General features: G+C 36.4%; 2 protein-coding genes across 2 annotated transcripts; both read right to left on the bottom strand.

Moving 5' to 3' along the window:
* Nucleotides 1-2136: 2136 nt before the first annotated feature.
* il12rb2l (interleukin 12 receptor, beta 2a, like) lies at nucleotides 2137-11895 on the bottom strand. Its single transcript, XM_079253043.1, has 15 exons — nucleotides 11881-11895; nucleotides 11569-11657; nucleotides 7736-7883; nucleotides 7460-7608; nucleotides 7103-7245; nucleotides 6762-6903; nucleotides 6486-6562; nucleotides 6161-6398; nucleotides 5472-5660; nucleotides 4848-4952; nucleotides 4569-4703; nucleotides 3522-3683; nucleotides 3356-3416; nucleotides 2971-3067; nucleotides 2137-2774 (listed from the first exon to the last, which is right to left on the bottom strand). The coding sequence occupies exons 2-15, from the start codon at nucleotides 11636-11638 to the stop codon at nucleotides 2433-2435; spliced, it is 2058 nt and encodes a 685-aa protein (XP_079109169.1). The 5' UTR covers nucleotides 11639-11657; nucleotides 11881-11895; the 3' UTR covers nucleotides 2137-2432.
* A 3320-nt stretch (nucleotides 11896-15215) lies between these two features.
* Nucleotides 15216-16257, bottom strand: rln3a (relaxin 3a; the record flags this gene model as incomplete). The annotated part of the gene is made up of 2 exons (XM_079253278.1): nucleotides 15216-15493; nucleotides 16098-16257. The coding sequence occupies 2 exons, from the start codon at nucleotides 16255-16257 to the stop codon at nucleotides 15216-15218; spliced, it is 438 nt and encodes a 145-aa protein (XP_079109404.1).

Consider the following 16257-nt stretch of genomic DNA (forward strand, 5'->3'; position numbering starts at 1 on the left):
ATGAGCACGCCGACTGAAATTGACCTACAACGGCTTCCGTCGAAAAGACATTTTGGAAACTACGTGAGATTACAAAAGTGTTTACAAGTGGGTCCGCTCGTTTTCCGTCAACCGGATAATGACCCAGGAGGAAGTCATGGCGCCAAGAGCAGCTTTGCCACTTAAGTAAAGGGGAAAACGTTGTTGTTGGGTTTTTTTTTGTGTTTTTTTTTTTTTTTAACCCCGGTGGAAACAGGGTTTACCTAAACATAGGCGATAGGGATCTATAGGATGAAAGTTGGTCGTAAAACTGATGAAAAGTTTGTAACAAAGTGACCATTTTGCACTCATTCGTTTTGGTCTGTAGTCTTCGAAGGGGCACTATTAATCAAAGGTCTCTTAAACACTGTTGCTGGAAAAAGACCGCTACTGTTTTCCAAACACACATACAGAATCAACAAAGTCAAAAACCTTTTAGGACATATGTAGTCATAATTATGGATTTACAGTCATATTCTTACCATAAAATGAAAATTCCCTAATTTAGTTTTTGTTGGACTCAGTTGTTTGTAGCCCTTTAAGATATTTACAGGGAACTGAACTTGCCCTGCATTTATTGAAATATTTTTGAAGGATGTATTGACAAGTGATTTCAACAATAGATTTTTAAGTAAAAAATTAAATAAATGATTTTGCTGTCAAAATCCTTTTGAGTTGTGTGTATCTTGTATTTTATCTAAAAGACACACAGAACACATCTTCTTCCAGCAGAGCTGTACTGCCATTTAATAATTAACTTTAAACAAATTTGAAAAAGAAAAAATTTTGTGTTGATTCTTTGTTGCAACAATACTTTTACTGATTCATTATCAGTACAGCCTAGTCCTATCAAAGGTTGCAGGGGAGCTAGAGCCTATCCCAGCAACCTTTGGGCACGAGGAGGGGTACACCCTGGACAGGTCGCCAGTCCATTGCAGGGCTAATACAAAGAACCATTCATGCTCACAATTTAGAGTAACCAATTAACCTGCATGTCTTTGGACAGTGGGAGGCAGCCAGGGTACCCAGAGAGAGCCCACACATGAAAGAGCATGCAAACTCCACTTGCTCTGGGAATTGTTTTCTTTTTAAATACGTTCACATTTGTAAGGGAAATGCATTTGTGGGATGAGCAGCAGAGTATGAGTTGTGCCCATGAAAAGCTTTCCAAATTAGCTGACACTTGTTCGATCTTGTTTGATCAACTTAGGTGTTCATACCAGACTGATCAACACAACCACACTGGCTAACTTGTGAAAAAGCTCCTCGTTTGACCATCCAATCCAATAACCACAACCAAAATAGAGTCAATATCAGAATAAGCCGTTTGTCATTTGTAGAGAAGATTGTCATGGGCAAAAACCACATGCTCAACTCTGTTGCTCATCCCAAAAATCAGAATAAGACATAACTTCTTGTTTCTTGCAAATGTGACAGTAACACCATTTAAAAGAGAAATAAACAGAAATAAACAAGCTCTCTGATGGAGTAGGATTGATTGGCTAGCAATGCTTTTGCAAGAAATACATGACCAAACCTATATATTTTTTTTTACTTTTAGGCTATAATTGAGCATAATAATCGTTTACGTAATTATGACAGCTGTGTGCATGTCTAATTAAATGTTACACCACAATATAAAACTAAGTATAATACATAAGCAAACAAATCGTGTGCACATGCATCACTTAAAATGGTACCTAATATCACATCATTACATAAAGTGGTTTTGAAATATTAAAAGGTCTCATAGTAAAAAAACAGATACAAATAAGTCCAGTGGGTCCATACACTGACATTGTAAGGTTCAAGAATTTATGTGGCACTTTTATTCAATGAAGTTGTTGCTGACACTTTAAAGATTAATTTAATTTTTCCAAACATTTGAAATAAAACAAATTTAGTTCTAGTTTTACTATATGACAGAACAATTTAAAGATTTGTTTCCTAAGGTGTCCTATTAATATTGTATATTTTACCAGCTCATTCTGATATCACAATACTCTGCAAACCTTAGAGTATTAAACCAAATAATAGAAGTTGTACATTGCAAAAATGAATCAACATTATCCAGTAATCTATTATGTCCTCATATGACACATGGACTATGAAACAGCATAAGTAAAAGAAAAAAAAGCTTAATGAGGATAATGTACAGTGAGATCAACTCAAACATTCTGATAATGTAAACAAGTGCAATGAATTAAGGCCATTAACAAAAGGAGAGGGATGAAAGAGAAGATGAACCTGTGTGGTTCTACAGTCTGTCTTGTATTACACAGATGAGCGCCATAAACCAAAATTATTTACAAATATTACATTTGCATTGTGAAGTCTGTCAACAAATAAAAACATGCACAAAAAGTATGGACAGTTAAAACGACTGTCCCCGATCCTGCTTGTCTCAAGAAAGCTTAAAGTATTTCAAAAGCAGTGGGCATAAAGTGCTTTTCATAACCTGATGTGAGCTGATTTTCCTCGGATGAGCTGCAACTATCAGCTCTCTCCTCATCGGAATCAATCATCTTGCTGTACTCCTCTCTTTGACGTCTGTGCTGAGTCCTGTCACACTCTTCTGCAACAACATCCTCCCCCTGAGCAATTTGATTGTCGTTTGAAAACACGTCTTCCGTCAATGGCCTGGTAAACTCGTTTGGACAAAAAATTATGGACTTTCTTTCCACAACTTCTAACAGAGAGATCTTGGGGAGAGGTTCAGAGAAAGGAACGCAGATCCAAGCCAAGGGTTCATTCATCTACAGTAAGATCAAACAGAACTGGCATGTAATTTTGCATATTGCTCACACAGAATAACAAATGTAGCTAAGAGCAGAATAAGCCAGTGGGAAAAAAATGCATCACTCAGGATCAAAAATCATTCTAATTCACATTTCTAATCTGGATGGTGGCTTATAGAAGACAGACATGTCCTTTAATGTTGGCCAGACTCACCTGATTCTTCATATGTTTGAAGATGCGGCTGTTGCCGGGATCTGGCACTTTGTTATAGAGACACTGAAGTGGACATGTTTTTCCTCCACAAAAAAGACTTGACAGACGTGTGACAGCAAAGGAGACATTAGATATGAACTCACGGAGGTCAATTACGTAATACATGTATTTCTAATATTCAGATTTTTCTTAAATAATACTGATGAGGATATAACATCTAACATCCTCTCTGTATGCTAAAACAGTGCCCATTCAGCATCTTATTCACTTTTCAAAGTATTTCCATGCTAAAGGGTATTAATAATACAAATACAAGAAAAAATTTAGCAATGCAAATTGAAAAAATTTTTTTTTTTTTTAAAACATTTTAATTGTTTTATCTTACCTGAGAAAAAAAATAAAAAAGAGTGCCAGCATGAAAATGATCAAAAGTGGAGTTAAGATTTCTGAGAAAAAGAAATTATAAACATTTAGACGATCAATATAAAGAAATGTAGAATTTTGTATAATTCAGCAACAAAACCAACATTAACTTTATATTTGAGTCATACCTGAGTGTGTATCTTGCACAGTTTTGAACCTTGTGGTGACATTTGCACCAGGTCCCACAGCAGTCACAGCTCTGATCCAAACTTCGTAGTCCTGGCCAGGATTAAGATCCGACAGCTTCCAAGTATTGTTTTTATGTTGTGGGGTTACAGTGAAATTGTAAACTAGGGCAGAAAATATGTATATGGTTAAAAAATGTGTTAGCAAGGCAAATCTACATGATTTCAGTGAGAAAAAAAACAGTATTAAATTGATCAAGCTTCTCAGTTTATAAAGAAATCCATAATATAGCTAATAAACAGTATTTACTTATTAATTTCAATTATAATTTTGGAATTATAAAAAGCACTATTTTTTCAAATTCTAAAAATATTTATTTATCAGTTGATATAAACTTATTAACTGTGGGTAAAAGAAAAGAATAGTTATTGACCCAGTTACACATCAGTGGCCTACAACAGAAACCAAACAGATTTGTCCCAACTTGACCAGTGCTTTCTACAAATAGTCATAAAAAGAATATTTCTGTTACGCCACATAATGATTACTTTACTAAAATTACAATTATTTCAATTTTAAAAAAGTGTATTAATTTCTATGTTGTGCTTATAGCACAGGTGTGTTTCAGTAATAGTTAATCTAAATAACATAATTAATTGGTTTTGTCATAAAAAATTTCTCGCATATAGTTTTAAGCTATCTTGCAGTGATACTGACATAACCTGCACATTCACATAAAACCTTTCATAATCAGCATGCATGCACGGCAATGGTTCATTCTTGCTGTTTAAATGAATAACACACAACATGAGAATAATTTCTTATCAGTAGATCAGACTAAGTGCAAAACAAACATAATCCTTGTTGATGAAATGTATGTAAGCCTCACTCCGAGGTTATAGATTCGACTGTTTTGTTGTTTTATCTGTATCTATTTTTTTTTTTATACATAACACACACACATACTCCTTCAGAGTTAATGGTCCTAATTTTTTACCCATACTGCAAGTGTCAATGACTTATGTACTGCAAATATTGTTGTTTTATACCTTTTTGCGTGCCAACTCCTATCTGGTAGTACAAGACAACTCCATTCTGCTCTGAGCAGGGAACAGGCTCCCAAAACAGAGTTGCTTCAGTGGCAGCAAAATCAAGCACCTTAAATGACAACACTCTTGAAGGAACTAAAGGACAAGACATGGTGATTATGAGTTTATCATCTTTGATTATGAGTTTATCATCTTCTACATAAAAAGAAAATGGGTCAAAATGAGCTAAAATCAGCTTTAAAAATATCTACTGAAACCTGGAACAATACTAATACTGACCTCCTTGAACAGAGTATCCAATAGCTGTTGACAGATGATGACCTTCATTGTTGCTCAACTCTGCAAACAATGACACACGGTATTGTGTGTACTTCCGAAATGCACCTGTAGGAGGAGACACACACCAGGATAATATAACCAATATAAAATAGCTAAAAACCACCAAAACGTATCTTCATAAATTCAACATTAATAAAGGGTTTATACGGTTACATTAAACCACTGACTGTTAAAGTGCAACACTCTGTTAGGAGTCTCACATCCTGACATTCACATCACTGGTACTTTGACACTTGCTATCTACCTAAGATTTGCAGACCATCCCAGCTGTATTGGTGTCTCCCAGACTTTAGTGAGCCCAACAACAGCTGCTTAGTAAGGGCTCAGAAAACACAAAAAAGTCTGAGGTGTTGGACTGGCTTCCCAAACTCCTGAAATGTCACAGATTAAATCCAATGCCATCTATGGGAATTAAGTCCATTTCCCTCAACCCACAAGCTTCTGGTACACCCTGGTGATCCAGACACTATCAGATAAAGATGTTTTGAACTTGTTCAATAGAAGATAAATACTCATAATGTTAAAGCTTATCAGCGTACAATCATACATCCAAACCAAACCAACCTTTAAAAAAAGCAGTTGTCTGATTTTTGTCCACTTTGATCCAATCAAATCCTTGGCCAGGCTGACACTCTTTGTACTGCACCACGTATTGTTTCAGGTCATCAGAGAATTGTGAGGCTGAAGCCCAGGATACAGTCAGGTTTTCTTCTGTCATGTCGAGGTGAATTGTTTGAACATTAACTTCGTTACCTTGGCAGGAGACAAATGCTTTAGTCCACATGTACGAGGAAGACATCTGAAAAACACGGGCTGTGCATATGCGAGAACTGTCATTTTGAAACAGTAACTACAACTTTAGTGGTTTACTCAGCTCAGTTTTAGCAAGTGCAAAAAGTCTTAGACAAAAAGAAAATTCTCTGGTTGCAGCACATTTCATTTTTCCAGTGCAACTCTTCCTATTCGATGTGTCAATCAAGTTGTGCTGAACTGACGTCATTTCTGTTGGCTACCATTAAAACTATGTTTGCTATGGTTCTTCTGGGAAGTTGCTGCAATTTCTAAAAGGGAAAATTATCTTAATCCACGATATCTTTATATCACAACTGACATGTACGAAATTGCATATATTTAGGTTAAAAATATTCCCCTTGTAACTATTAGGAACTACTTTTCTTGCACGAGGATGTTTATGCATGACGCCTCAAACACAAAGCTATTAGTTTTAATATGAAATTCTGGGTAACTGATACCTGGTGCTGGCAGAACTAGATAAGAGGCATTGGTGGCACCAAGAGCACTGTAGGCTGATACAGTGACGAATGAAACATCCTTCAGAGTGGTGGCGAGCCGCCATATCAAGCCAACATGCACCAAAAGGTTGCTTGGTTCGACTGCTGACTCATTCACCAGGATCTTAGAGCCGTTATTGTAAGAAATGGTCACTTCATATCCAAGAATAAGTCCTCGCGCCTGGGAAACGGAAAGATTCTTGACAGGATAAGGAGAAAGAGTAGGTTGTGAGGGATAAATCTGTTTTCACTGAGAGAAGCTCATGGAATTAATTTTCCAACCTACTTTCCAGGTCAGAAAACAGTCAACGCTTGAGGGGGACACGCTGCACTCCCTCCAAACATCCACCTCTCCAACTGGAGCTGTACAACAGAAGAATGAGAGAGAAAAATATAAATATGCTCATACAGATACCTGTCTAAACTTGTCCGTATAAGAAGAATTTCAAGAAAAGTTAAACAACTGCTGACTCCATCTTCACCAGAGCCACTGCAGCTAACAAACTCGCACCATCATCTCTAAATACTGCATATTTTGGAGTACAAAAAAGTGAAGACTTACTTGACTCTGCACTTTTTATTCTACAGATATCACTCCAGTCACTCTTCAGCCCTGAGTCACAAGCACAACGAACTTGAAATTCATAGACCGTGGCAGGCTGGGGGTCGCTGACTTCATAAATGCCAATATATCCGTCGTCATACTGTGGAGAAATAAATAAAATCACCAAAGTCAATTAACAGAGTACAGCTTCATGTGCTTTAATATTTTATGCAATTTTCCTCTACTTAATAAACACTTCATCCTTAATGTAAAGTTGATGTGATCTGCTATGATATACTGACAATGCTGAGAGGAAGAAGAGCGAACTACACAGAGGGGAAAAAAGAAACCAAGCAGACCATGGGCCAATCTTGCTGGTCCTCAGTTCGATATCGGACATCACAAGTTCCAAGACTCCGCTGCAGCTTGTCACAATTTGTGCTCCAGTTTATTTCTAATGGATCCTGACAGCTTGATAAGAATGTCGGAGGAAGAGGCTTTACTAAAGAGGGGGGAAAGAATGAGTTTAAGTAGATTCTCAATATCTGCTTAGCTAAAAAATTTTACGTTGATAAAAATCAATCCTTGTAAATTAATCTGGATACAGTTCAAAAGCAACATTTTCTGGAAAAAAACAGTCAATTGTTGATTGTCCAGAAGCCATCAGGGACTTCTACTATCATTGTGGCGACATTTGTGAAAAAAGGTTGACTCACTGATATCTTCTGTTCTGAAGACAACATTTGAAGAGTTGACAGAACTGTGCTCGTTCCTAGCTTGGACCCAAACACGAAGTTCTTTGTGACTGGGAATATTCTGACGACAGATTACCCCATCTGAACTGTTTCCATTCTGGTGCTCATCCCTGCAGATGAGAACAAGAAAAGGCATGACGGGACAAGACAGAATGAGAGAAGTCAAACAAATTAGAAGGGTATCGTTCTAAAGCTGTCAGATGACTGACACAAAGGACATGAGGTCGGTGTCTTTACTTGCTATTTGCTGTCTCCCAGTGCAGGCTGTAGGTAGTAGAGCTCTTAGGGTCTGGTTTTGGGTCCCAAATACATTTTATATCACCTAAACATTCGGTCTCATCACATCCTCGAAAGCACTCAGGGAGAGATGGGGGAGCAAGGGGACCTGGAGAAGTACAAAGAGAAAAGACATGTGCAACAAAAATGATTATAGCGCTTCAAATCTCGTGAGACACACTTTCACACATTTGTTTTCTTCCTAAAACACACACGTTCTCAGACTTCTGAGAATTCTGAACTACAATGCTTCATTACGGACGATATCCTTCTGTCCCAATTTGATTCGATTCCGATTTTTTGGGTGCCGATTCAATTTCAATTGCGATTCTCACAATTCTTTGATATTGCTGATTTTTGTAGATTAAAAACAAAAAACAAAAATGTATAAAACTTCTTTTTGCTAGTCATTTTTATTGATTTTAATTAGGAAAAAACTAAATTGTAGCCAGATCATCATTCTTCTGCTATAATACCCAAGAAGACAATTAAAAATATCAATAAAAACAATTTAAAAAATTACAAAAATTTTATTGTGGATTAATTTTATTTACTTGAAAAAAAACCCTATTTTTTAAATTTAAAAAAATTCTTTGATTTTAAAATTGTGAAGCAAAAAATCCAGATTTACGATTTTTCAATTTGATTTTCCCACCTCTAATATACATATATATATTTATATGTAAATATTTATATGTGTATATATATATATATATATTATATATATATATATATATATATATATATATATATATATATATATATATATATATATATACATATATATATACATACATATATATATACATATATATATACATACATATATATATACATATATATATACATACATATATATATACATATATATATATATATATATATATATATATATATATATATATATATGTGTATATGTATATATATGTATCCTTATACACTCCAGTGTCTGTCTGCTGGGTAGAAACGTGGATCTGATTATTTTCTCTTTGTAAAGCTTAAGTACTTAAATAATAATTTTTAAGGTTTAATTTATTTTGACAATAAAAGAATGCAAACTGAATAACAGTTTCAATTAACAGCTTAGTGTGCTGAATTATTAAAGCCATGAAGAGCCAAATGCACATAAAAAAAAACTAACAGTGAGGCTTTGATCCATGGCTAAAGATCTGACTCACATTAGTATCACTACTCCTCACAATAGATAAGGTTGTTTGTGTTGGGCAGGTCTGAGTTCCACAACATTAATAATTAATTAATTTTCTATTGCGCCTGAATGAACATTAAACTGAAGTCATTATTTTTGGGGACTCACAGCTGCTGATGATATAGTTAGACAAATAAGTCACTACTGTCCCCAGCTTGCACAAAATGCAGCAGCCCAAATGTTGATGAGAAAGAGTGTGGAACCACATTACTCCCGTCCTTGCTGAGCTTCACTGCCCTCTTATTAACTTTAGGGTCCAGCTTAAGATTTTATTATTAACTTTCAAGGCGCTGTTTGGGTTGGCTCCTTCATATTTGTCTAAGCGTAACCAAACATGCACTGGGAGAGATCTGAGGCCCTTCTCACAGTTGCTGATGGAGGTTCCCTGAACCTGGTGCACCTCTTGTGGTGATAAAGCCTTCTCTGTGGCATCACTGTGGAACAGGCTGCCGCTACATGTGAGAAACGCTCAGTCTCTCTCAGTTTTCAAAACCTCCTTTATTACCTTGGTCTTTAAAGGCTAGTTGGCTTGGTCATTTACAGCAAGTACTTTTTACTATTCTTAAGCATTATTTTATTCTGTTTTTATCATTCAGCATAATCTACTGTTTTTATTTCTTGTGCTTTGTTATTGTTTTTTTTAATACATATATTATTATCATTGTGATTTTTAACTTGTGCAGCACCTTGGGAAACTTTTGCCATTGTAAGCATGTTATAGAAATAAACTTTCATTTGAACTTAGATTGTAACCATTACTAAGTCACATGCTTGGTGATGGTAAACTACCTGTGTAGCCATAGCTACCCTGGGGAAAACTGATTAAAGATGGATATAAGATTTTCAACATTTTCAAAATAAATTAACTAATAAAATAACTACAATCATAATTATAGTTTTTTTTTTAAACATGTAGGTTCCAGTCTGTCCATATGTGATGTGTTATTAAATTACAAGTTTAATTAATGACAAATGACAAAAAGCACATTTTTTTACTGGTAGGAAACATTTAAGAAGGGTCTTTGTCATTAATTAAACTTGTAATCTAATAACACATCAAATATGGACAGACTGGAACGTACATGTTTTAAAAAACTATCTAATTATTATTTTAGTTATTTTTTAGTTAATTTTTTTTTTTTTAAATATTACATATTACATATTTTAAAAAATATGGCAGCCAATCTGCATCAACTGCCTTTCTAACACCACCATTCACACACACTCATACACTAGTTTATCCAAGAAGACAATGGCAGATTGACGGGGGGAACAGATTTCTAACCATAAATTTTCCAGTCATTGGACAAGAGCCACAGGAAAGCAGTTTTTGAGGACGAGTTGGCCACTTCTGGCCTAAGTCATTTGCAGCACAACAATATGTGCCCAATATATGAGGTCAGCTGACTTTGTGATTATGACAAGTATTTTCCACCAAAAGATTTTTTTTTCCAATTCCAAAACCAAAATGGCAGGATTCATCTGGATCAAATTATGACAAACTCTTCCAGTGGGGCATGAGTTTCACTTTTACAAATGGATTGGCCGGCACAGAGTACCAACTTAACCAGCTGGGAATATTGGGATTTCCCTAAGTTGACTTTTACTAAGTGATTTAACTTTCCTATAATCACCACAAGAACCTTCACTAGAAATGTTGCAAAAATGCATTAGCTTAAAAATAAATGCAACATGTGAACTATAATCAAAGCTGTAAGTGATGAGGAGCTGATATTTTTCAGGTAAGGATGCAAAATACTGAAAGAATGGATGAAACAAAAAAGATTTTTAAAAAAGAAAAGATTCCTGCGCACTGCTATGTACATCCGTTTTTGTTCATCACAAACCTGACACCTTCACTCATTTCTCATAAGCCTACATGCTTTTAGGAGTCATGAGTTCAATACCTGCACACACGAGAAAGCAGAAAGGCGTTAGTAATAACAGGAAATGTGCAGTTTAGTTTTGAATGACTGTACTCTTCCTTCAAGACCACTTCCCCAAACATGTAGACAATGACAAACAAGCATACGGCACATCTGAGATTAAGAATATATTTGAGAATTACTTCATATTTTACAGAAAAAAGTAACTTAGTGAAACCTTTATCAAATTGGGTTGAGCTAGGACTTATGTTTCAAGAATAAGCAAAACATCATAGTGTTGCAATGTTAATGAGTTAATCAGAACAAAAACATCGTAAAATCTCAGGTGTGCCTAACTTTTGTTTTCATTTTATGTCATCCGTTCTTTCACTGGCAATTTTTACGACCATATTCTCATATGATACCTGAAATTAAGTTGAATTTATGTTCCAGGAGACTTTTTAATTTGCAGCATCAGCAAAACAAAGGATGCAGAATTTGGCTGCAGAAAAAGAAATCTAAGCTGGGGTTTTAACATACTGTACATACTGTACTTGAATTGCTCTTAGCTGTTTTTCTGACAGTATATTATAAAGTATATCATTAAACAAAATATGTAACTGTGAATGGCTTTACACGTACCATTTTCCACAGAGATAGAGGAGAAAGTATACAATTAAGTAACTACATACATGTGCACACACATAAGTAAGGAAGCCCACCTGCAGCAGCACAAGTTGGTAAGATGCCCAGCAAAACGAGTAGAAGGCACCTCGTTGTAGGTGTGGCCATTACATTTGGAACCAGGCCTCTAGTAAATGAAAAGCCCAAATGAATACTAACATAAAAACACACAAGCGCGAAAACCATGACTAGACGTGTTGCGGCGCTTTATAGCATGATAGCACTCCCATAACCAGCGGTCCGAATAACTAAGTCAGAAAGTAGACTGTGTGTATAATATACATGAAGGCATATTAGGTATGTATTAAACATTCATAATACAGTATTTAAAGTAATTACAGATGATTTACCTGAACAGGAGACACACTGAGATGTCTGCCAGGCATCCTGTGAATGTATAAAAGTTGGTGTGAAGTAAGAAGTGGTTACCGCTTGGCTCCACCCAGCGTTCACTCGGGGCTCCGCCTACTCAGGAATTGCCAGTGACGCATTCACATTCTCATAGACGTGCACGTGCTTCTTGTCCAGACTGTGCTGTTATCATTCAGTGTTAATGGGTGATCCTGGTGTTGACTTGTGTGCCACTGGGTTTAAGCCACGGTCTAAATGACTATGTTAAATTACAAGTGATAGATGCATTCAGACGCACTTGTCCTCTTTCAGGAAATTTATCTAAAAAGTAACATCCGCCTTCTAACGTTGACAGCCTTCTTTTAGAGTGGGCTTGAGGAGCAGCGACTCAGCTGCAGACAGAAAGAGACTGAAAGAACGTGTGAGGAGGGCCAGGGTTCTCCTTAGATGTGATGGAGATGGTGAATGAGTGAGTGAATGGAAGAGAGGAGAGCGATGGCCAGCTGGGATGTCTGATGGGCAATGCTCTTCAATCTATGCATGATATGATGGCATCCCCGACTTATAGCAACAAGCTGTTCGTGCCCCAGTGTCTGAAGGAGTGAAACCGCAGGTCTTTCCTTCCTGTTGCTGTAAGACAATAGCATCAGTCCTGTTCTCAGTTAACCAATCTGTCTTCACCTTTATGCAGTAGAAAGTCTGTGTGTTCACCAGTATATGAGTGTACATAGTTTTTATTTACCTTACTATTGCCTTTTTACAAATGTTGATTTCTGCACACTGTACAGAATTATATAAATACTGTAACTTAACTTTACTGTCCTCTTGTGCACATCAGTAGCCTACATTTACTGTAGCGCCTACACACTGAGACTACCTTTTACACTTTTTTTTTTTAATTTAGTCTTATTTCCTCTGTTGTCAATCTTGAAATTCAGCCTTTCATTTGTCATTGAAACAACTGGGATGTGCCCAGTGTGCGACAATTAAAGCGCCATCTTATCTTATCTTATCTTATCTTATCTTATCTTATCTTATCTTATCTTATCTTATCTTATCACACATTCATACCTGTCTATTTTGACATTAATTAAAAAAAATTCAGAAAAAATTTAATCCTGAGCAAAGAAAAATATGGGTCACAAAATTCACAGCATTAATAACAACAAATATGAAGTGGAATCTCAGGTTTGCCTAATTTTGTGTTCATTTTATGTTACTTGTCTCTTAACTGTCAGTTTTTATAATTGCATATTATATATTTAATTATGCAACTGCTGATTAACATGTGGTCAGTGATAATAATAGCAAGTACAAGAAGATTAAGATAAAGAAGAAGAAACCAACTCTGACCATGGCTTTCATAGGGATTTGATCATACACATAGATTCAGCATTCTAGATTTTAAAAAGGTATCCTAGATTTTTATAACATGTCTGTTGTCTTTAAGTATTTCCGTTTCACAACCGTGCACACACACACACACACACACACACACACACACACACACACACACACACACACACACAAGGACAATAGCAACACAATATTTAATCTAAAAAGTAAAATAACTTTTTTGGTTGAAATTGTGGGCTGGGTACGGTGGAATAGTGGCCTCCCAGCTAGAAGGTCGCTGGTTCAATTCTTGGTTGAGGCGAGGCTTGGACAGTGGCTTTTCTGTGTGGAGTTTGCATGTTCTCCCTGTGTATGCGTCGGTTCTCTCTGGGTACTCCAGCTTCCTTCCACTATCCAAAGACATGCATGTTAGGTTGATTGGCTACTCTAAATTGCCCATAGGAGTGAGTGTGAGCATGAGTGGTTGTGTGACCCTGCGATGGACTGGCATGCTGTCCAGGGTGTACCCTGCCTCTCGCCCAAAGAGCCTGAGATAGGCTCCAGCTTTCCCGCGACCCTTAATTGGATTAAGCGGTTAGGATGATGAATGAATGAATTTCTGGCTTGTGTTTCGATACAAAATGCCAAGCACAAAGTGTCACATTGGGGTGTTTCCACCTCTTTTGAAGATTCACCTATTTGTCATAAGGGTCCAAGAAATCTGAAATCATTTACTTAACTGAAGTGCTGCTTGCAGATGAATGAATCATAAGCTTCTTTCTGCCAGGACTGTTTGGTGTGAGCTGCTCACATGGAAGTGTGAGGGGCAAAAATTAACTTGACTTATTTTAGAAGTTGGAAAGTTTATGTTCCTTTCCCTAATTTCAGGTGTAACAGCCAGCCAGAGTGTTTTGTAATTTAGTCCTGCTGAATTTTGACTGAAAGGAGGCCCGCTGTTGTAGCTATTGAGCTCCATTGTCTTTTAATTATTGTTCAACAGATGTAAGCTGTTTATTGGGTTATTTTTCTTTATTTATGCATTTCACTCTTTTTTTTCTGCACCACAGAGCATACAGGTTGGACCCTTGCTATAACAACAGTTCCCTCTTCTATCTTACACCTTCTCAGATGTGTGTGTTTTGTAAGCTTCATAGTTTTGGACTGACTTCTGAGATACCTTCTCTCTTCATTAACCGGTACTCTTACTGGTAAACATCAACTGGATTTAGTTCTGTGGTAAATCTTTTTAAATATTTGTATTGTATTGTATTTGAATTAATAATTTGAACATTACAAGTATCCTTAATTTTTGTAGTGAAAAGTATTATGAGCCTGAATGCCTTAAATATATTTGAGTAATAGCTAATTAATATTCCTTCCATGAAATACCCTGGTGGTGTTGCAGCATATAGTGTAAGGGTTTCAAATCACCTAACCACTTCCTTAACCACACATTGCCATGCTTGAGTTAAGAATTGAAGGTAATCCAAACAAAAACACATATCCTCATATGTATAAGGATGTGTGAAATGCACTATATGTCAGACTATTGCTTGGCAATTAAAGAAAGAAGACATGTTAACATTTTTTAGGAAGGCAGATAATGGTTTTAATGACAGTATCTATGAGAACTTTATACACATTGAGCTTTATCTGGCAAATGAAACTAATGCAAAAATAAATTTGAAAAGAGTCCATATAATATTGGAAATAAGAAGCAACCTTTTAAACACTAGTATTTTTCACCAGGATGCTCCCAAATTATTTTCAGCAAAACATAAATCTCCTTGAGTTATGTTAAGTTGCAGCAGTGATTAATCTGGTAATGAAAAGACAACATTCTGTAAGCACAGGGTACATTTAGCAAAACCAAGTCACTTCTTTAAAAGAAAAACACTTCTGCATCCTTCATATATCATATGGAATAAAAATAAACATAAGGGTGTATTTGAGTAAAAATATCTGCCAGTGTATACACTTAGGTTGCAGCCGTCAACTCTCAGCACAGCGAGCTGATCTCGCTCTTGCTGCAGCCCCACTTGCAGCAGGCGTTGGACAAACCCACCACCACATCCCGGCCCTTGCGGTCAGCTTTGCGCAGTGCCTCTAGGATCTCGTCAGTGATGAAAGAACGGGAAGGTCTGCTGAACACTCGTTCCTGGTCATCTCTGGATGCAAAGCTTAGATCGTTGTTTCTTTGGAGGAGGCTGTCTGGCACAAAGCCGTGATTCAAACTTTCTGAAGACTCCTCCTGATGGGAGCTGAACCGGTCTTCATCTAGCAGGGTAAAATGAGAAAACTATATATTAGAGAATCCTTGTGCTTTTTTCTTAATAAGTAAGATATACCTTGTTTTCATCAGCACTGTTATAAAAGGTGCTGAAAATGTTACATGATGAAAGTAATAAATGCCAGAACTCCTGGGATGGCTGATTATTCCAACTGGGGCTCAAAAGTGGTTTAAATAAACAGTTGGTAAGTGATTTTATCAGTGCAAATTTGAACACATTACATTTGACAGCTATAAATTAATATAATATGAATCAGCGTCACCATAATATAAGAACATTAATTTAAACTTTAGTCCATAGCATCGTCTATATGCAGTTAAAATTACATAAGTTGTCTTCCAAGGGCATTTTCTGTTCATTTGCCCAAAATTGTAAATGAGCAGCACAGGTTATGAAAGACCACCTATGACTGATAAATTGACAGTCAGGCAAAACACAAGTTCATGATGATGCTTTGTATTGTCACTAACCTAGATGTTTAAGCAAACAGGTTAAATTACATCCAGAGTTAAAGTATAAAGCTCTACAAACCATTTTAAATAACAGTCATCACAACAGAAAAGGTAAAGATTTAGAACTTTCAGTCTTACTTGTACTCCTGACTGACCGTCTCCATCGAGACCCTCCACAAGTGAAGATGACTGCTCGGATGAATTCGCGGCCACAGAGCTTTACCCCATATGTTGGGTCCTCCATGGGCTGAGCTCCAGCCACAATCAGAAACGCAGCCAGTATCAGAGCTTTCCACAT

The sequence above is a fragment of the Telmatherina bonti genome, assembly GCF_933228915.1.
Source record: "Telmatherina bonti genome assembly, chromosome: 14".
NCBI classification, from domain to species: Eukaryota; Metazoa; Chordata; class Actinopteri; order Atheriniformes; family Telmatherinidae; genus Telmatherina; species Telmatherina bonti.